Genomic DNA, 22,937 nt, shown 5'->3' on the forward strand with positions numbered 1-22,937 from the left:
TGGGCTGTGTGCTCTGATGGAGACCCACCAAACTCAGCACTTACATTTTATATATCTGAGTGAAGTCAGGTTTATAGTGCACAACTGAATGAAGAGGCAGGTGGTTTAGCTAATCTCATTTTGGTAGGAGGCCCTTGTAGGGGTGTAGTCTCAGGCTGCAGTCATCCTAGAGCAGAAAACTGTGGTTGATAGACACTCTTACATTCACATTTGAATCAGAAGAAGGCTTTGCTAGTCCGCATGCATCTGAAGTATTGGGGTCCTTGACATGGCTGTGCTCATGTCAGCAGTGCATACTCAAGTAACTAACTAATGAGTGACAGAGTTTGGTTGTGTTTCTTTCCTCTTCAGAACCTTTACCTGTTTGATAGCCAACCCTCATGTACTAAGGTGTAACATTGTGCCTAACTACACAGGAGATACTAAGCGACAGTAAGTGTATTAGTGCTAGTACAAACTGCTGTTCTAATTGTACTTGCCTCTCCTGGCCCCCATAAGCCCAAGTCCCAGTGATAATTTCAAACATTGGGGGATGGGGTGTTAGATTTTAAGATTATGGTAACACCATCCTCTAGAATTCTTCTTATAAAACTGAAACTCTTTACCCATTACCAACATCTCTCCCAGTCCCCAATTCTGCTCTTTGCATCTGTGAGTTTGACGGCTGTGGGTACTATATGTCAGTGGAGCAATACAGTATTTGTTCTTTTTCACTTAGCACATGCCCCTTCGTGTTATAGAATATACTTATGTTTCTTTTTTTTTTTTTTTTTTTTTTTTTTTGGTCTGATAGTACTCCCTTTATATATAAACCACATTTTGTTTCATCAATGGTCATTTTAATTGTGACTTTTGGAGCTTGTGGAATTGGAATGTGCATAACCTTTTCGAGATTCTGCTTTTTGTATTTTATGTGTGTACTAAGAAGTACAACTACTCAGTCATAGGCTGACTCTGGTTTTAGATTTTGACAAACTTTGATGCTATTTTCCACAGCTCCTACTCTGCAATATTGAGTTCAGTTCCCCTGCATTCTGTGCACTTACTGCTGTTGTTTTCTTGTTGTTCTTGTTTTGTTCTGTTCAGTTTTTATTTTATTTGGGTTTTGGGGTCAGAGTTTCTCTGTGTAGTCCTGACTGTCCTGACACTCTGTAGACCAGGCTGGCCTCAAACTCAGAGGTCTCTGCCTCCTGAGTTTTGGGAATTGGGTAATGGGCCATCACACCCAGCTTTGGTTTTCTATTTTAACAGTGGGCTTAATTTTACATTTGAAGGGGAAGTCATAGTCTGTTGTTGTTAATATTACAAATGGATGCCATTTCAGGTAGATGTTTACAGATATGAAAGTCATAGTTATTAAGTAGCAAAAATAGGACTGATTGAAAGAAATACTTTGTTTCTTGAATCAGGGTTTTTCTTTTCTTTTTTTCCTCCCCTTTTTTTTTCTTTTCTCTTCTTTTCTTTTCTTTCTTTTGCCTGGAAGTGTGTTTGTGCCCCCATTCATGCAGTGCCTGCCAAGGCCGGAAGAGAGCATCAGGTCCCCAGGACTGGCGTTACAGTTCATTATAAGCCATCATGTGGTTGCTGGGAATTGAACCTGGATCCTCTGCAAACACTGCGAGTGCTCTTAATCATTGAGCTATCTCTCCAGCTCATGAGTCAGTGCTCTTAACCACAGAATTGCGTCACATATCTTCTGAACTTAAATAGGTCTAATGGAAATTACTTCTTAGTGTTTTTTACCCCTCCTGTTCATATATTATATAAACTTTTACAGTGGGGAACAATACATTTTAGTATGATTTGGTACAGTTCTATATAGCTTCACAGAAATGTAGTTTTCATTTATCTTGTATTTTGATAGGCAATTTCTGAATGACAATTACAAGATTTTTTTTTTTAACTTTCAACAACTAGAATGTTATAACTGAAACTTTTCACAGCCTTGAGAAAGATTTTGAGCCCTCTTTACAGTGGTTGAAACCATGAATGAGCTTAAGGTGTCTAAGTCACCACACCTTGTTTTTCAGTAATATATCCTGTGCTTTTCTACTGAGTTTATCTGAATATAGTACTGTGTATTCCCACCTTAAGTATTTTACACCTTACCCCTGGTACCTTTTGCAAAAATGAAATCAAGGAGTTATATTGAGGAAGTACTGTTTATTTTGTAAACTATGAGCTAATTAGACTTTTTTTCTAATTCTGTAAAATGTTTTTGTGCTCTTGCTTTTTGTTGTTGTTTCTGACTTTATTCTGTGAAGCTTTTTTAAACCTCTATTTTATGGCTTAAAAGGAACCTTGTTTGAAAACATCTCTATTATTTTCTTGATAACAATATTGCCTTGTATTGAACCTGTTGAATGAGACAGGTTCAAACATTCTGACAGGCTAGCTATAAAGAGCTTAGTTTGGGGGCATTTTGTTGTTGGGGTGTGGGTGTATACCACAAGCCCCCAGCACTTGTTTAATCTTGAAAGCAAACATTATTCAAATGAACACTAGATAGAAATTCCAGAAGTTAAAATTTCCTCCTTTTGCACACTGATAACTCAGGAGCCTTTTCTGTAGCATGACTTTTAATACCATTTCTTCAGTAATAAAACCATTTGGCTCACTTACAGAGTTATTTCTTGACTCTATTTTAGTTAGCTTTCTTAGAAAACTGTACTTTTCCATAGTGGGTTTTGGCACTTCAAGACATGCTTTTGCATTCTGAGTTTGATCTTTTATAACCTATCAACAGTTGGGTCTTCTTGGTGCTTTTGAGCTATCAGTAGGAAAAGGATATATTTGCTAAAATGATTGAAGTTTTAATATCTGTGGCCTTGTAGAGCCAAGTAGCTCCTTAACCCTTCCCTGTTAGAGATAATAGAGACCACCTAGGCCTTAATTAGCTATTGGAGGAAGGAATTTGACCTGGAGATGACCTGGTTAAAGCTATATAGGTAGACTGTATCTCTCTACCCCAATTGCTATTTTTAAACAAGTAGTGCTTTCCTTAAAAATTGTTATCTAGTCTTTATAGTTATTAGCAAGGTCTGAAAAACTATTCTTATAGATACATTATAAATGATGTATTTACAAGTTGGTTTATGAAATGAACTATGAGTAAAGTCAGAAGCTGGATCTGGCTCCCTACCCAGGTCTATGAAAGGCCAAGCATGGGATGGTCCCCACATTTGATTGTCTCCTTTCCCCCAAGTACTGCTTCCCAAGCCTGGGACGGTTCCTGTCCACTATAGACTGCTTGGGCACGGAATAAGTCCTATGACAGAACTACAAATGTGGTTTATTTCTATGCTGATGAAAAGCATACTCCTTTTTTGAACGTTTAGATATTTTCAGGATATTTTATATTTAAAATGTCTGCATTTGGGATTTTTAAAGGGCAAGTTAAAAGCAGGTAATTTTATTTGCACTCTTTACAGTACATAGTTACTACTGTTAGACTTAAACATAGCTGCACTTTGTTCTAATCTCGATGTTAAAAGATTTAAAATTAGTCCTTGATGTGTTATCTGTCTTTGGGGGATGGTTTTTAAAGTTCTGGTTCCATTAAGATCAGTAAAGAGACTATACATTAACATGGAACCATCTGCAATTTAAATGGTTAGAGCTACATTATTAGTGTATTACATAAAATCAACAATGTAACGCCAGGTGTTGGTGGCGCACGCCTTTAATCCCAGCACTTGGGAGGCAGAGGCAGGCGGATCGCTGTGAGTTCAAGGCCAGTCTGGTCTACAAAGTGAGGCCAGGACAACCAAGGCTACACAAGAGAAACCCTATCTAGAAAAACAAAAACAAAACAAAAAACAACAAAAAAAATCAACAATGAAGTTAACAAAGGGAGATTACTACTGGAGTAAGTTGTGAAAATGCTCTTGTGTACCTACAGGCTGAATTCCTTCTCAGTGTTAATAAGCAGTAAGCAAAACACTCAGCAAATATTTCAGTGTATCTCATCACACTGTCTACTATTTTACTTGCAGATCTTGTGAGCTTGTTTAACATGTGCCTTTGATACATGAGTTAGTCAAATTACAGCCTTTCTCTTACTTGATGATAATTATCCATACATGTCAAGTATTTGCTATAAATGATGATTACTACTTTTATGTAGTTACTTAAGTTTCTGGGGTGTTCTTTATACTTTCATTGGCTTTCTGGTATGTCTCCTTATAATAATTGTTTACTGTTCATACGCTTATAATGTAGCTGAAAGAAAAGACTTCTTGCACTTACTGGTATTTTCCATTTTAACTGTATAGTAGACAAAAGTTCTTTAAAAAATTTTTTAAAGGCTTAATCTTATATAGCATGAGAAGTACTAGAAATTTCCAAAGTGCTTAAAAAAAAACTTTATTGTAGGTTGTAATTATTATATTATGTTTGCAACAATTTTGCTCAACATTATTTTGTTTTAATTGCAGGACCGTGTATATGTACAACAAAATAATGTAGAGAATGTCTACAATTTGGGATTAATAATTTTTCGAGATCAAGTTGTACGTTATGGGTGTATTAGGGATCATCTTCGGCAAACTTTATTGGATATGATTGCCAGAGAACGGAAAGGAGAAGTTGTAGACAGGTAATACCATTTATCCTTACTTTTGGTTTTGTTTTTTCATGTTTATATCATAAGAACTGATTGATGTTGTAATTTTATTAAAACAACAAAAACTTGTATGTTCAATATTTACTGAAATCTTCAAAGGATTTTACTGTTAAGGACTTTATCTTAAACTTCTTGATTTATTTTTAATAAATTAGCCTTCTGTTTTGGTTTTTTCTACTATCATTTGTTTCTTTTTGCTTTGTAATAACACTTTAGTCTTTTTTCCCCCCTTTAAGAGCTTTAAAAAAATTTTTCCCCTTACTTTGTGTATTTTGTTTTCTTTGTATTACTGGGAATTGAACCTAGGACCTCATCCTAGGCAAGTGTGCTGCCAATGCTGCAACTACAGTCAGCCTCATTGTGTTGTAGAAGCATGCCTCACTATGCTATGCAGACCAATGTTGAACTTCTCTGTCTCTCAGATAGCCTAAACTATAGGTATATATTATTGTGTCCTGGTAGGATTTTGTCTAACTTTGACTCTTCTTTTGTAGAAATACTGAATATGGCCTAAAATACCCCAGGACTACTTCCAAGTCCTATACTATCACTTTTCTTGACGTGCCAGTACCATTTTTGTGATGTTACTGCTAGAGTGGCTTGAAACATGTGGAATTCCTTCTCTCTTTGGTTGCAGAGGAGAATTGAGCTAATAAAGTTCTTACTGATTTAGCTTAGTGTTTAATCAGGATAGTCCAATAGCCATTTATTGAAAAATCCTGTATTGCTTTGATATTAGGTATAGGTTGTCCTCCTGCCTTACCTGTCTGTCTTTTCCTCTCCAGTCACACCCATTAAACTACCTCTGTATTTTTTAAATAAATAAAAACTTTTCTTACCTTAAACATACTTTCTTTAAAATTTTTATATGATAAGGTAAAAGTAGCTGTAGAGTCAGGATAGGATTTTTGATTAAAATTCCATATCCATATTTTTTGAATGAGTTTATTATGGAAAATGGTTGGTCGTTTTGATAAAAGCTAAACGTTATACAAGTATTTCCCAACTTTTGCATATTTTACATGTCCTTAATGTATTTGATTATAAATAATTAAATTTCTTTTGACAGAGGAGCAATAAGAAATGCTTGCCAGATGTTAATGATTTTAGGTCTTGAAGGAAGATCAGTCTATGAAGAAGATTTTGAGGCTCCCTTTTTGGAAATGTCTGCAGAATTTTTTCAGGTAATCAGTGACTATAGATTAATGCTCTTTCATGATGATCATAACATTATTCAATATAGTTAATTAATCTGAACATTGACCTGTTTTGATTAGAACCCATTGGAGAGGAGATGCTTCAAAAAATATTCACAGAATCTCTACTCTATGTTCTGATACACCAGTGAGGTGCTTATTAAAAATAATTGAAAATTTTGAACTTTAAAATTGTATGTTTAAAAACATGCTTAGGGCCAGGTGGTGGTGGCGCACGTCTGTAATTCCAGCACTTGGGAGGCAGAGGCAGGCTAATTGTTGTGAGTTTTAGGCCAGCCTGGTCTACAAAGCAAGTCCAGGATAGTCAAGTACACAGAGAAACCCTGTCTTGAAAAACCTAAATAAATAAATAAATATGCTTAGAAGTATCCGTAAGTCTTTATTGTATTTATCTGATTACTATAGATTCACAGGCAGTATCACCAATGGAATCTCTGCAAAGCTTTTAGCTATCAGCTATTAATACAATAAATATTGGCAATTTATGAGATTCCAGTGGCATTTTGCCTAACTTAAAGATTACTGATTAGGAAATTAAAAAGCTGAACTGAAACAAGGAAAATGCTTTTTTTTAATCCCATAGAGTTTCAAACCAGTTAAATCTAACAGTGATGTTACAGTAGAACAGATTAATGATGAACTGTGGTAACAACACTAAGTACTGACAAATGTAAGCATAGCTGGAAAATACTGATAGCGAGGCATCCTTCCTTAAACATTAACTGTGTTTTACAGAGCACATGTAGTGGTGCCTAACTATAATACTAAGTTTTTATGCTGATAATATATATGATTTTAAAAATAAATCAATATAAACATCAGTTAACTTAGAAGTTCAGTAATTCATTCATTAATGTGTATTAAAATAATTTACCAGTAAGCATAAAAAAGGTAGAATTGTTGTTTTCTTTCAAATTGGTTTATAGCCAGCCATTAGGAAGATCTTTATGCCCTCACTGGAGAGGCTGGGTCATGCTTTATGAGTTTTTTTGTTTTGTTTTGTTTTGTTGCTCTATGAGTTTATAATCTTGGAAACAATGTTTATGTTTTAAATAATGTTTCCGCTGGTTTTAGTGCTAATTTCTTTCATCTCCAAAATACACTACAGTTACATGCGTATTACAAGTATACTTAGAGATACACTTACAGTGTTCATTATGAATGGAGATGGCCTCACCAAGATTTGTGTTTAGTGTGTTGAAGTCTTTTCTTAGGAACTTGATTCTAAAGATGAAAACTACTTTTGCTAGGTAGAAAATGTTAACTTATTTTTTATATAACATATATTAACGTGTATTATGTAGTTCTTAAATGTATTAATGAATGCTGCTATTAGGTGGGTTAAAATCTATTGAGATGACACTAGTAACTCTGAAACCAGTAAGGCTAATGTTGAGCAGACAAGATTAGTAGTTATTTAAAAAATTTTTTTCTCAAACTGTGTGTATGTGTACTTTAAGCTTGGGAATGGGATGGTAAAAGAACTTCAGAAACAGTGGTGTATCAGCAAAGCTTATGACAGACACAATCTTTCTAGTTATAGCTTATAATAATAATGGAATAAGCTCGTCTCCTGACTTGGGTCAGATGCTTAAACTTGTATATTAGCAGATCTTTAAAACACTGCTTATAGATAATGTGCTAATTTAGTTTTGCATCAATAAATGCTTTAAAGATTAGACTAAATGAATCTCTGTAGTAAGAAACTATGTGAAATGTCTTTAGCTATTATACTACTTAGGTCGATTCATTGTAAAAGCTGTAGAAACCCTGTTAGAATAGAAACACATTTTAAATTAAGTTTTTAAAAAATTTTAATTGCAGATGGAAAGCCAGAAATTTTTAGCAGAAAACAGTGCTTCAGTATATATAAAGAAAGTAGAAGCTAGAATTAATGAGGAAATAGAACGGGTGATGCACTGCCTTGACAAATCCACAGAAGAGCCCATTGTGAAGGTGGTTGAGAGGGAGCTCATTTCCAAGCACATGAAGACTATTGTAGAAATGGAGAATTCTGGGCTAGTACATATGTTGAAAAATGGAAAGACAGAAGGTAAGTGTTATCAATTAAAAATAATTCTAACTTACGAATCTCATTTTTCAAAAAGCTATGTTTTATAGTAATAACTTACCCCGGTGAGCACTAGGGTTGGGTTAAAACTTTATATTATTCATGAAAATGTTACATATTTCTAGTGAATTCCGTGTTGAATTTGAGTACTCTTCTAGTCTCACATATATGTTCGTACAAGGTGGTGGGTGTGAGTGCATGTGTACATGTGTGTATGTTTGTGTTTCATATTAGAGTATTTAGAAAAACTAGTAGACAAGCAAAAAAAGTTAGCTTTTTTTGAGATAATACATTCAACTGTAGCAATTATTGTTAACTTTAATTTGTCATATTTGTCTTGAGGTTAGGAAAATGAATAGTGTTCTTTAAGAAATTCTTGGTCTCTGGTGCTTTGCTTTCAAGCTTTCCTTTTTTATGCCAATGATGCTCTTTTTTTTTTTTTTTTTAAATAGCCACCATTGTTTTCCTGCTTCCTTGATGAAATCCTTGCAGTATCCTAGCTGCCTGTTTGGATGAGCTAGATAAAGAATGAAAAAAAGTTTCCTTTTTTAAAAACAGAATTATCAAGAGACAAGACACAGAAGAGCGGGGCTAAAGAAATAATGGCAGGAAAAGACTCATCCTCTTAATCTCTAATGGGATCCTAGACTTTAGTTAAGAGTTTTAAATATGTGACAAGTTCTCAAAAAACTATATACAAGTTGTTTTTATTAATGAGAATGTATTCTCCTTGTTAAAGAAGAAGTGTCCTTGTAAATCTTTTTGAGAAAACAAAAGTCTCTGGTTTATTTGCCATGTCTTCTAAAGTACAGTAATCTTGGCTACTTGTCTAAGTTGGATGTTACCATTTTTTGTTTTGGTTTTTTCTTTCTTTGAGACAGGGTTTCTCTTCTAGTCCTGGCTGTCCTGGACTCGCTTTGTAGTTCAGGCTGGGCTCGAACCCACTGAGATCTGCCTGCCTCTACCTCCCAAGTGCTGAATATGCATGCCTGAATATGCATGCATATATATACATATACACATACATACATAAATACATGCTTGGACGTCAAGAGGCCAACTTATGGAAGTTGGTTCTCCTTCCATCATGCCATTATGTGAATCCTGGGAGTTGAACTCAGGTATTAGGCTCGGCAGCAGGTGCATTTACCCCTGAGCCATATCATAGGCTCCTAGCAAGCATTGCAGAGGGATAGGTAGCAGATATTTCAGACTTGTGTGCTACTTCGGTGAAAAAGTAGCCACTGACAGTGATACCAAAGGAAAGAGCTTGGCTTTTTAAATAAACTACATTATGGAAATTAAACTTTTAGGGGCCAGGGAATGGTTGAAATTGCTGGATATGCTTGAATGACAGCGATTCTGTAAGCTGTGTGGAGATTTGTGTTGTGAATATGTTAGGCATACCCATTATTATAGCATGTACTCTGAATAGCAGAATAGCTACTTACCATGCATGGTTTTGCTCTAGTTAGTTTTCAGTGTCCTTAGTAGGTAGCTACCTGCGATTCTAAATTTGATTTTTAAATTGCCTTTAACTTCCCTGCCCTTCCACTAGAAACTTAATTGAATAATGTGCTAATTATGGTAGGCCTTACTTATGAGCATTTGTTGTCAGACAGTATGATCATTATTAATTCTTACTAATCAGAAAGTGAAAGATAGTTAATTTAATATGAAGAGAAGATAAATATACATTGATCATTAGATACAGCAGTATATATTAATAAGTTCAAATGGTATATTATTGGCTTATTTTTAATTAAATATAGAGAAATAGTACATAATTTTTGAATGCCAAATAGTTTCCAATTACTTGTTCACATTTTCTACTATTCCATTTATTTAACTACAGTGAATCAAACAGAATAGTGAGATTATATTGTCTAGTATGCAACTTAAATGTACAAATAAGTAGAACTTAAAACATAGAAACAAAATAGTGGTAGAAACACTTTGCTATAGGTATTTGGCGTGCACAGCTTGCTGTAGTTTACAAATTGCTATTGTACTTGTAATGACTTTAATATGAGAAACTGATTATAATGCAATAAACACACGATATATATAGGTTACCCTGGAATGTATTTTAGATAAAAATTTGTGTTCATGTAAGTGAAACAAGTATTAGTGACTTATGTCGGCTAAGCTATTTATTTTTTAAAATAGACCAACATCAATTTTAGGCATTAATTTGCTCTTATAAAGTCCAAGATAGATAGATCATGGCTTGTCAAATCTGGCATGTTAGTTTAAAATTTAAAAGTGAGAATAATATGTCACAATATATATATTTTATTCATGAAGCTTTATTTGCACAGTCACGGTCAATCATTCATTCTTTCTCTTTATATGACCCATTAGCCTAAAATATTTATTGTCTGGTGCTGAATAGGAAACTGTTAGGTAACCTTGACCTAGAAACTGCTGTTGTAACACCATTTTCAAAAGTTACTGACAGTAAAATTTTTCTTATCACACATAAAGTTCTGACATTATAGTCTCCCAGTAAACAATTCTTGAGAGAAACACCAGGCAAATGGGAGAAAATTGCTACAGATATTCCTGTGGTGGTGTTGAAAATGGTATGAAAAATGAGCGAAGAGCAGAGTCTAAATTGAAACACTGTAGCATGGTGAACCCATTATTTAAACACAGTTACAGACAATGCCATTGGGAAATACTACTAGTTTCCCAGAATTGCTCAGGGTAAGAACTTTTTAAAGGGGGAGGGTTATATAGGCCGTAAATTTTATATAAAATTTACCATGAGATACAATGAAGTAGTAAATGTTATAATACATTTCATTTATTATGGTTGCCAATACAGCTGTAAGATTTTAATTGGTTTTAAATTTCTTCCTTGTTGTGACTTCTAGCTATACCTTTTAGCAATCAGTACGTAGTATCTGTAGTTTATATATTAGAGTAATAGGATAAATTATGTATAAGTTCAAATATTTGTCACTTGGGTAGCATTGTTTAATATACTGTTCCAATTCTGTCTCTTCTGTATAAGTTAAAATATGCTAGATACTTTATTTGCGCTTTCAACACATTTAGCTAAGCACTGTAGCTCAAATTGTTATAACTTTCAACTAACCCTCATTGTTAAATAGCCATGTGGACAGCAAATGGTGATAATTGATAATCTTTTTTAACATATTCATGTTTTTACCTTATCTTTAATGTAACCAATCTGTTTGATTTCTAATTCCAGACCTTGCTTGCATGTACAAATTATTTAGCCGTGTGCCAAATGGTTTGAAGACCATGTGTGAATGTATGAGTTCTTACTTGCGGGAACAAGGAAAAGCCCTTGTTTCTGAGGAAGGAGAAGGGAAGAATCCCGTTGACTATATCCAGGTAGATAATGCTTTACATTCATGATAAATATTTTGCAACTGCTGGGTTTTGTTGCTTTTTGGTAACCTATTGAAGATTTGTTTAATCTGAATAATAAAAGAGCTGTATTTTATGGTGTGTTAGTATTTAAATACAAGAAAAGCCAAGTTGTGTCTTAAATGCGTAAATCTCAAAATGTTCTGTTTTTAAGCAGTACTTTGACTAAATTATATTTTAAGAGTTGTTTTAATATGAATAATCTGTCTTTTGTGAGGTGTTTTTTGGGAGGTTGTTTGTTTGTTGGTTTTGTTTTTTTCCTTTGGCTACCCTGTTTGGTCCCAACAAGATGGTTAGGAGAAACAGGAGCAGGCTTTTTAGCTGTTTGTTTCACTAAAAAAGTGTTTGCATTTCATATATTTATGGGGGGCATAGTACATGCATACACATTTGCCATGTAGAAGTCAGAGGGCAGTCATTTCTCTCCTCCTATCATGTTGTGGGTCTCAGGACTCCAACAAGTATATTTACCTGCTGAGCTATCTCTCAGGCCTTGTTTGACTTTTTTCCTTTTCCTTTTTTTTTTTTTTTTTTTTTTTTTTTGATGTTGTTATACATATATGAAAAATAGAATCCTTACCATCCATCACTAACATTTGAGCTTATTCACAAACTGGAAAGTAATAGCCTGTAAAATTAACTCAACACATAATTACCAACAAAGGTAAGGTAAACATACATTGTAACTATTTTATTTACAAGAACATTTTTATAATGTTTCTTAAATTTGTTTTTATTTGTAAGGGCTTATTGGATCTGAAGAGTAGGTTTGATCGCTTCCTCCAAGAATCCTTCAATAATGACCGGCTCTTCAAACAGACTATTGCTGGGGACTTTGAGTATTTCCTAAACCTCAACTCCAGGTCTCCTGAATACCTCTCATTATTTATTGATGATAAGCTGAAAAAGGGAGTCAAAGGGGTGAGTCATAATGCATTTGAAAGTACATTAGATTCTACTTACTAATCTAAAATTTGGAAATAAATTTAAGAAATGTTAATGTCTTAGACATACTCAAAAGTTGTTAGACAGTTCACATACACGTTCTTGTATGATTGTCATTTTTTTTTTTTTTTTTAAATGCCCCCAAAAGAAAAAGCACAAAAATCACAGCGATTGAGTTTGTAGCTGAAAAGCAGTGTGAGGGATGACAAAAATGGAGAACTTGCCATCAGTTGTAGATTGTTCTGCTTTTATCTGGTTCTGATCATAGGATATCAAACAGGGCTTGGTTTTGAGGAATTTTAAAGGCATACTTAGAAGAACAGTTCTAAAATACTTCGAAAGTTCTACATACTGCATCTCAATTTTCAGTTTCATCTCTTGGGGCCTTAGGAGCTCACTTAGAACTATAGAAAATCCAGTTAAGCTATTTTGATCACATGCAGTCTTTTAGAATGTCATCTGAGAGACTTTGAGATGAAGAAGAGCACCAAAAGACTGCAGGTTATTTGAGGCAGCAGCTGAGTGTGAGAACAAAATCACTGACTGCAGAGAAGTCACATCAATTTAATCTCTCATTTCTAAAATAAAAAGCATAGTACAGTCTACTATGCTATTTTCTTCCCTGATTTAAGAGATAAGGTAAAGAAGTCTTCTTAGGCTTGGATTTAACAAACATTTACCTATTTGTTTGCCAATTTTGAATTTTTAATGAGCTTTAAATATCTCTATGGCTATGTAAATTTCTATAGAAAGTTTTACTATATTCTTTGTCAGTGAGAGTTCATCTGGCCTTGATCATCCCTTAGCCCAGTCCTGTAATAATGAATTTCCCATCTGAGTAGTAGCACTCCATTCTTAAATGTAATAGAGAGCATAGGAATGTGGGGAGTAGGCCATACTCTCAGACCACATTCATTCCCTTAACCAAGTAGTTTGGTTGTTTTCAAACTAGATTGTCTTGATTAATTTTTCAGCTAACAGAACAAGAAGTAGAAACGATATTGGATAAGGCAATGGTCCTTTTTAGGTTTATGCAAGAAAAAGATGTATTTGAACGCTATTATAAACAACACCTGGCAAGGAGACTGCTCACCAATAAAAGTGTTTCTGATGACTCTGAAAAAAATATGATCTCTAAATTAAAGGTAAGCTTTATTTAAGATGAATGTAATATGCCTAATTAATGTTGATTGTGTGTCTGAACACAACACCAACATAAAATTAGAAGTTGTTTCATTTCAAATGTTTACTTGCAAACTTATTAAAAATGGTCTGGTTTTAAGCAGGGTGCAACTGTTGCTTCCACTTGTTAAAGGTGCAGAACATCAAAGTTCTTTAGTACTGTTTCATAGACTAGTTTCTAAACTAACCTGTAACAGAATCACCTGAGATGTTTGTAAGAAATTTCAAAGTGGGCTGGAGAAATGGCTCAGTGGTTAAGAGCACTGTCTGCTCTTACAGAGGACCTGAGTTCAGTTCCCATCAACCACATGGTGGCTCACAACCATCTATAATGTGATCTGATGTCCTTTTCTGGCATGCAGGTATAAATGCAGATAAAGTACTCATATACATAAAATAAATCTTTGAAAAAAATTTTTAAAAAGGAAGAACTATTAGAGTTTCGGTCCCACTTACCCTGGAGTTATTGGGATCTCTGAAAGAGCCTGAAAATTATATTTTTAATAGCCAGAGGCTTATAGCAACCAGCGAGGGGCACCCAGAGGAGATAAGCAGGAAAGGCAATAACATGAATAACTTTGTTTCTATACTTTCTCATGGGAAAGTCCACTATTTATTTGTACATATTTGTCATCTTTCTCATAGACTGAGTGTGGATGTCAGTTCACATCGAAGCTGGAAGGAATGTTTAGGGATATGAGCATCTCAAACACAACTATGGATGAGTTCAGGCAACATCTACAGGCAACAGGGGTAAGAGGCTGCATTAATTTCTTTTTTTTTTTTTTTTAATTAGGTAATTCACTTCACCACCACAGTTCCCCTCCTTCCTCTTCCTTCCCCCTCTACCCCTCCACTCCTTCTCCCTTTCTCTTCAGAATAAGGAATATCCCATGGATATCAACCTGCCTTGCCACATCAAGTTGGGGTAAGACTAGGCACATCTTCTATTGAGGCAGCCCAGTAGGGGTAAAAGATTCCAAAGGGGCTCTCTGACAGCCCCTGCTCCCACTGTTAGGAGTCCCATATCAAGACCAAGGTACACAACTGTAACATGTGCAGAGGACTTAGGTCAGTCCAATGCAAGCTTCCTGGTTGGCTGTTCAGTCTCTGGGTTTTCTTGTGGTGTCCTTGACCCCTCTGGCTCCTACACTTCTTCCTCCACACTTCCACACGATTCTCCATCCTCCACTTAATGTTTGTCTGTGGGTCTCTGCACAGTTTCCGTCAGTTGCTGGGTGAGGCCTCTCTGATGATGCTTATGCTAGGCTCCTATCTGCAAGTATAGCAGAATGTTATTAACAGTGTCGGCATGGCCTCCCTCTTATTACTGCTTGACCACTCCCTCAACTTCTGTTCTGCCTTTGCCCCTGCACAGCTTCTAGGCAGGACAAATTGTAGGGTAAAGGTTTTGTGTCTGGGTCGACACCTCAGTTCACTGAAATGTGCAACATTTTTAAAGAGCTTCTCAGCCATTCCTCTGTCGAGAATTCTCTTGTTGAGATTTGTACCCCATTTTTTTATTGTTGAAGATCTTTTCCCATCACATAGGCTGCCATGTTGTCCTTTTGATGGTGCCTATGTAATTTCTTATCTCAAATATTGAATCTTTGCTTTTATATTTAAAATGTCTGTTCCTTCAGTTTCATTAGTGTCTTTGGCAGTTTCATATACTTTACGTCCACTCTTTTCATGCAGTCATAAGTAGCTGGAGCTGGACAGATGGCTCATTGCTTAAGAGCTTTTATTTCTTCCCAGCTCATGTTTTAGGCAGCTCACAACTGCCTATAACTCTACCTCCAAGGTCTCTGACATGGTTTCTGTGTCATGAGAGCAATTGCACTCATGTGCACAAAGTCATAGAGACACACAGATAAACATAGTTGAAACTTAAGAATTTAAAAAATATTGAAAACTGTTTATGCTGCAGACCTTAAACTTTAAATTTCCCAAGCCGTTCCCTGTATTGGAAAGTTGATGACACAGCAGAGTCAGCCAAGCAAAGTGTCAGCATCCTGACATCTTTGAATTCTGTTAAATGGTGTGCGTCTTCAAGCTGAAGACAATTCTTCTAAGTTTTTTGAAGGGTCTGTTGAAGTCTACTCAGCGTAGTGAGTCTTTGATCTACTTTCTGGAGTCATGCAACGAATACTTTGTTTAAAAAAAAAAATCTAACAATATCTGTGATTATTTATAGTACTATAATAAATTATAAGTTTTCATTTTGTCCTTTGTTTTTGTAAAAAGGACAGAAAGCCTAATGGTGAGTGTGACACTAACATTTTATTGAAGATGTCATCCATCATACAGATATGTTTATTGAAAACAGATCCTTAACACTGTGCCTACAGCTAATGTTAGCTGTCTAATATAAAAATGTGAAAAGCAGATAAAAATACGGTTTTTGTCTAAAATGATTGTATTCACATGTAAGAATTACTTTGTGTTCATTATTTTTAAGTTAATAGCTTAGGCAATAATTAATCACTTGAAAAACATTAAATAGATCCAATCATTAAGATTTGTTTTCATTAGATTCTAGACATGAAGATACCTACTTTGGTACAACTACTTTGATAATTGTAATAGAGCCTGTATGGGTAGGTAATGAATCTAGTCTTTTGTAGTTCATTTCTTTCTATTTGTATAGGTATCATTAGGTGGTGTTGATCTCACAGTCCGGGTTCTCACAACGGGATATTGGCCTACTCAGTCAGCCACACCAAAGTGCAACATCCCACCAGCACCAAGACATGCTTTTGAGATATTTAGAAGGTAACACCTAAATAAGGCTCTTTTTCTGAATACAAATAACCAAATTTGAATTATGTCTTCGCATTACTTCGATTCCTAATTGATGATAAATATATTGCACTTTAAACCTCATATTCAGGATATTTTGTGTTAGTAATTTTTAGCTTGTAAGAACAGATTGTATAAAACTTCAGAAGAGTGTCAGTGTCCTTTCTTTAGCAGTGGTGCATGTTAGTGTGGGTCACTGGCTTAGAATAGGCTGTGGGAAAAGTCTTATGAAGAGCTGGCTTGGTCACAGGAGAAATGATTTACTGTGTTGGTACCTAGTTAAGTTGGATTGGTCTTACATCAGCCACCCCATACCCTGCCCCCCCCACCCCCCCAATTTCTGTTTTGGTAAAAAGCAGGAACAGAACTTTTTGTTTTTTGTTTTTTGTTTTTTTCAAGACACAGTTTCTCTCTGTATCCTTGGCTGTCCTGGACTCACTATGTAGCCAGGCTGGCCTTGAACTCACAGAGATCCACCTGACTCTGCCTTCTGAGTGCTGGGATTACAGACAAGTTCTACCCCACCTGCCCAGGGCCCCCTTTATCTTTAATGTCTCTTATTAAATGCGTAGGTTGTATGGTTTCCTAAAATTTGGTTTGCTTTGCTACAGGTTCTACTTAGCCAAACATAGTGGTCGACAACTCACACTCCAGCATCATATGGGGTCTGCAGATCTCAATGCCACTTTTTATGGTCCAGTTAAAAAGGTAAATATTGACACTTTCAACATGCAGGGTAACTTAAAATTCATGTACAGTGCTGGTGTATGATTGGGGTTTTCTGAGTATAGATGTTACTCCCCATCTCATACGTTAGAAAGCTTGCTTTTATCTACTATGTCTATTCTTTATTTGCGAACTGCATTTGAAAATATCAAGAGCATGTCTTTAGAGAATAAAATAATAAATTATGTATTTTTTGAAATAAGATTAAGCCAGAGACCCCGTTGCTGAAAATAGTATAATGTAAGTTGATTGAAGGCAAACAAGGCAAAGCTGTGTGCCATTTTTCAAAATTTTGTCTTTTAGTTCTTATTTCTGGTAAACAAAACCTAAGAGATTATTACTTGATATACTAGACATGTGTATATACTCAAAGAATCATTTTAAAAAATGATGTACTCGTAATTTGTTTCTTTTTAGAAAAGTAATTTCTTAAAAAAAATTTTTTTTGAGGTCTAGAGTAATAATTTATTCTTATTACTTGGTTTGAATCAAGCCATGGTCATTTTCTTTAAAATTGAAAATTAATCAAAAAACTTAGGCAGCATAAAGGTCTTTTTGTTTGTTTGTTTGTTTGTTTTTGTTTTTTACAGCAAAAAAAAATTTTAATCTAGATTGTAACCTCAACTTGTTTCATGTGACAAATTGCTATGATACCAAAGCATTTTTAGTATTGCTAAACACATGTTAATTATTGCTGTTTTTATGCGTAATTAAGAAAGATGAGAAACTTTAATTTATTTACTTGAAAAATATTTGGCACTGTTGCCTATTTAAGTATATAATCACTTTCTTGGCTATTGAAGTGTTTACTGTATAGGGAAATGGGGATAATCCCTTATTAAAGAGGCAGATGTGTATGTGTGCATTACAATTTTATTGGGCAAGAAGAGATTATGGGATTTCTAAAAACGTGGCTAAAGTTGGTAGGAGGAGATAATGTCTTGTTTATTTTTTTAAAAATTCAATAGGAAGATGGATCTGAGGTTGGTGTTGGCGGTGCACAAGTAACTGGTTCTAATACACGGAAGCACATACTGCAAGTCTCCACTTTCCAGATGACTATATTAATGCTCTTTAATAATAGGGAGAAATACACATTTGAGGTATGGATTATAGTAATATACGCTTTGACCATTGCTGCATATTCAGCCGTACAACTTTGGAAACATTGTTCATTGACACTGTTGAGGTATAGCTTTTATATTATATAAGTAGAGCTAAGCTTTAAAAGTGGGGCACCTCTGAATCCATTGTCATATTTATGAATAGTACTTTGTATATTACTTTGTGTCTATCTGTAGTCAGTTCTATCCAATCACTCTTGGTACCAGGTAGCAAATGATTAATGTTTTATTTCTGTGGGTTGTTTTGCCTTTTAAGGAATTCTATGTAAATGTAATTATATGTGTTGTTTATGTTGAAGTTTAAGAATTGAGTGTTTTATTTTAAATTGGTCTTTGATATGTTATGTCAGTAGTTCTTTTTACTGCTGAGTAATATCTTAGTATGTGGATTTAATACATTTTCTTTTATTATTTCACTTGATGATGCACGTTTTTAGGTCAGTACCAGAATTGGTCTGTTATGAATAGAACCTTGGAACTGGAAAGATAACTCAGTCAGCATAGTCATTGTGTTACCTGAGTTTGATCACTTTAACCACTACCACTACCATGTTAAAACCAGATATGGTGGTATACACATATAGTCCAAGCACTAGGGAAATGCACACCAGATCACAAGTAGGAGGCAGAGAGCATTAATCTCTTGAAAACTCAAGCCTACCACTAGTGAAACCCCTCCTACAACAAGGCTTTTTAAAACTACTACATTTTTATTGGCTTCATATTTATTGTAAGCCAATATTTAGCTATCAATGACAGGAAGAAAAAAGTGTGAGTTTGAAATTAAGCAAGAAGATTAGATTCAACATCTGTTTATCTGTTTTAGTACTCACCATTATGCTTTTGTTTTCAGGCAAACATTCAGAGAATGCCATTTTTATATGATATGTTAAAAGAAAGCTGTTAAACTTAGATGTCTTAGTTCAGTGACTAAGTGAAGAAACTCCTTTATATTATATTTAACAAGTGGATTATACTTAATAATACTAATTTTAATGCACAAATTATATGGACTCATAACAATATTGATGAAGCAAGCATAAGGTGTATCTAAAGTATACATAAAGCTTTTTACAGAGGTGGAGTTGGGTTATCTTTTTTATAGATAAGATGGAATTACAGGCATGGTTCACCATATCAAGTTTTTCTTAAGTTCCATTAACCAGCTATTCTACAGAAATTAGAGGAGATACAATACTAGTCATTTTAAAGGAAGTTGACTTTATAAAGTCTTCTGAGTTCAGTAGGGTAGGTGTGTCAGCCACAAACCACATCCCAAAATGGTGTGACTTAAAACAACCACTAATAATTTGTTATCTCTTGGTTTCTCTGAGTTGAGTGCTTACCAGAGCTCATTGGGATACCTGTGGTTTAAAGGACCTTACAAGACCCTTTTGGCTTAAGGTTCTTGACAAGGTTGAATTTAGATGTCAGGTTGAGCTTGGAAAATCTAATGGTTTGACTGGACTTGAGGGGTGCACTTTCAAGGTGTGTTGCATGGTGGGCTGATTGGTTTGGGCTGTTGGTGAAAGTCTGTAGTTTGTAGTTCTTTCTATGTAGGCCTTTCTACTTGACCTTTTGGTCACCATTACACCCTAGTGCCTCACTTGTCCTAGAGTGAGCACTCCTAGAGCTCCAAGAAGAAACTCTTGTAGAGTCTTGGCTAATCACATATTGTCCCTCCCTTACTTGTTTGGTCACCCAGTCAGTCTGGGCTGGTGAGATGGCATGGAGTGCAAAAGTCCAAGCCTGTTGACCTAAGTTTGATCCTTGGGAACCACATGGTAGGTATTAAGAACCAGCTCCTACAGGTCAGATGAGGCACATTCCTGCATATGCACAGAGATCAAATAAATAAATAATTGTAATAAAAATATTTAAAAGCAACACTACCAAAATGGTTATGAGCTGTCTTTAAAACTGAAAACAGAGATGATTTTGGAGTATCATATTTAGTCCATAGTAACAAAGTTGCTGAGGTTTTTTGTTGTTTTTTTTTTTTCTTTTTTCATGTGTTTTTGAATAAAGTTTACTATGATCTAAAATAGTTAGAAGAAGCATAGGATAGTAATTTATATACTTAATTTTAATAACTTTGGTTTGTAAAGCAACATGAGTAATAATTCCTATATTGTGCTTTTTTAAAGTTCTGAGTCTCAAGTATGAGAACTAATTTGGACCTTAATGTCAGATATAATTGAAGTGGAGAAAACCACTAAACATTCCATCAGGTGTGGTGATATTCGCCGTTAATCCCAGCACAAAAGAGGAAGAGGCAAGGCAGATCTCTGAGTTCAAGGACAGCCAAGGTTACGGAGAGAAACCTTGTGTATATGGGGGTGAATTCCATCTGAAATTGATAGCAATCATTGGTGTTACTACGTGTAATGCTCTAATAGTTATAGGGAAATACTTAAACATATTCATAGGGAAATAGATGTATAATCTTAGTAACATACTTGTTGACTAATAATAAAATAATTAAAAGGGATATAGATGATTAAACGATACAGCACAAAGTACAGTTGAAACCTTTATATAGAATTCAGACAGCTAATAGACATATAGTTCTTGAAATAAAGCTGTATGTGGCACAGCTGCGTTACCAAAACTGAAAAGAGAAAGATACGTTACAGATGGATGTTGTGTGTATGCTGAAAGGATGATGCGCAAGTGTCTGAGTAATACTTCCTTGGAACACAAAGAAGGATCTGCTTGAGGAAAATGAGTTAAAAGACAGTTAAAATGTCTTGGAGGAAAATAAGCACTTTTTAGCTGCTAGACACCATTTGAAGGCAAAAAGCAGTTGTTGATCTCTACAGATACACTGAAAGTATTTGGGGATGATGCCTACATTTGCTAGCACAGTTGCTCTAAGGTTCTTGGGTTATTGTAAATATCAGCAAAGAATTAACCAATGTGTACACTTACAGACATTATGTCATTATGAGCTTGGTTGATCACTCAGAAAGTATTCTCAAAATAATTGTGTTGAACATCAGACTTTGTGTAAAAAAGATTTTCATAGGAGGCGACATGAAGAGAATTACCTTACCAGGGATCACAACCTCACTTATAATCATTGTGGCAGGAAACAGAGGATTTATATCAATAAACTAAAAGCAACAATTACGGAAGGTTCCAGATGAGAGGACTCCATTAAATCACCTAGTAATTTGAAGAACTTTAAAACTTAAACTTTTTTTTTAATGAACATAGCTGATCCCAGAATTTATCTGGATGCAAAAGTACATAAGATTAAACAAAAATATTTTTTCTTTTCTCTTTTTCTTTTTCTTTTTTTAAATGATAGAGGCTGTCCTGGAACTCACTCTGTAGATAGAGCAAGATATCCTCGATTGTCCTGCCTCTGTCTCCCAACTGCTGGTATTATGATAAAGATCATAGATGACAAACTTGTTTGAATAAAACAGACTCCAGAAACAAATTGGTTTGTATCGTTAGACACTTGAGATATGGTGACTTTATCATTATAGTCAGTCTGGGTAATGTTTGGAAGTGTTAGAAAGCAGTAGGGGAACTTTAGTATCATATCACATCATATACAAAGGAAGAATCAAGCTAAGTGTATAAATTCAAAAGTTGATTTGTAAGTATAAAGACACCATCTAAGAATGTATTTTCCATTTTTTCAGTAAAATATGTTATTACTAACCATCTGCAGTCTAACAATTAGTTCCTGTTAATTCATAAAATATATGTCATGTCTACAGTAGTAGTATGTATTAATTATGTGAAGCAAAGATATGTGTAAAATAGCATTTCACAAAATTCTGACTTTTACCTAATTCATGTTTTCATAGATATATATGAATTAAGTCATCTGAGTGTATAGTTCTCTTAGTTATCCCACTGACATGAGAACAATGAGTTAAAAATTACAGTTCTTCCCCCAGGTGTTTTTATATTTTTCACAGTATAACATACATAACACAGTATTCATACATAACATACACAGCAGTTATCAACTAGATGTCTTACTGATTTTGTATTTAATGTTAATTTCTAGTAGTCAAATCCTATTATGATCCCAAAGGCAATGAATATGGTCAATCCAAATTCTAATGTTTCTTTTCATAATGAAAGCTTAAACAAAGTGTGCTATAAGTAAACTTGGGAAGGAATACAGTAAATATTCCTGAGACTGATTCTTGTAGTAGTTTATTTTACCTGAATGCCTTCAAATTCCTAGTGATGCTTGCAGATGGCATTTTTAGAGAACGCATTATGTATTTCTTGAAGCCAAAATGCCCTTGCCTATAACAATTTATAATTTGTTCAAATAATGAGATTTTAGTAGCAAGTCATAGTAGTCAGGAGATAATTAATTCTTTAATAGAATTGCCTTTCTGTAGCTATTCGTGATCGATTTATTTGCTGATTAACTAATGTACTTTTAATCTTTGGGGGAGAAATCTAATTATGTCAAATCTAATGAAATTTTTCAGGAAATTCAACAAGAAACAGATATCCCTGAAAGAGAACTTGTTAGAGCCCTCCAGTCCCTCGCCTGTGGTAAACCAACACAGCGGGTCCTCACAAAAGAACCGAAGTCAAAGGAGATAGAAAGTGGCCACATATTTACAGTTAATGATCAGTTCACATCCAAACTACACAGAGTCAAGATTCAAACAGGTACCTGGAATTAAGTTTTCCTCTTAAAAATGATGTATATTTTATATAGAAAAAAATCTACTCATCTGATGGATGTCTTATTTTTTAAAAGTAATTGTTTCATTGTTAACAAAAATAATGCTTTGTAAAAGTATGTTTGTACTTGGCCCTAAGACAAGAAACAGGGTGAATGGATACCTGAGCATGAA

General features: G+C 34.7%; 1 protein-coding gene across 4 annotated transcripts in view; it reads left to right on the forward strand.

Annotated features, from left to right (window-relative positions):
- The window catches only part of Cul3 (cullin 3), a 76,765-nt gene that overhangs the window by 48,622 nt on the left and 5,206 nt on the right, over positions 1–22,937 (forward strand). For all 4 annotated transcript variants that reach the window (XM_051154001.1, XM_051154002.1, XM_051154004.1 and 1 more), the window contains 11 exons: positions 4,437–4,597; positions 5,694–5,808; positions 7,666–7,894; positions 11,133–11,278; positions 12,059–12,235; positions 13,234–13,404; positions 14,087–14,194; positions 16,092–16,216; positions 16,855–16,951; positions 17,938–18,072; positions 22,563–22,749. In XM_051154001.1, the coding sequence (XP_051009958.1) occupies positions 4,437–4,597; positions 5,694–5,808; positions 7,666–7,894; positions 11,133–11,278; positions 12,059–12,235; positions 13,234–13,404; positions 14,087–14,194; positions 16,092–16,216; positions 16,855–16,951; positions 17,938–18,072; positions 22,563–22,749 (1,651 nt within the window). The remainder of the gene's footprint in view (positions 1–4,436; positions 4,598–5,693; positions 5,809–7,665; positions 7,895–11,132; positions 11,279–12,058; positions 12,236–13,233; positions 13,405–14,086; positions 14,195–16,091; positions 16,217–16,854; positions 16,952–17,937; positions 18,073–22,562; positions 22,750–22,937) is intronic.

Source organism: Acomys russatus, chromosome 12, assembly GCF_903995435.1.
Source record: "Acomys russatus chromosome 12, mAcoRus1.1, whole genome shotgun sequence".
NCBI classification, from domain to species: Eukaryota; Metazoa; Chordata; class Mammalia; order Rodentia; family Muridae; genus Acomys; species Acomys russatus.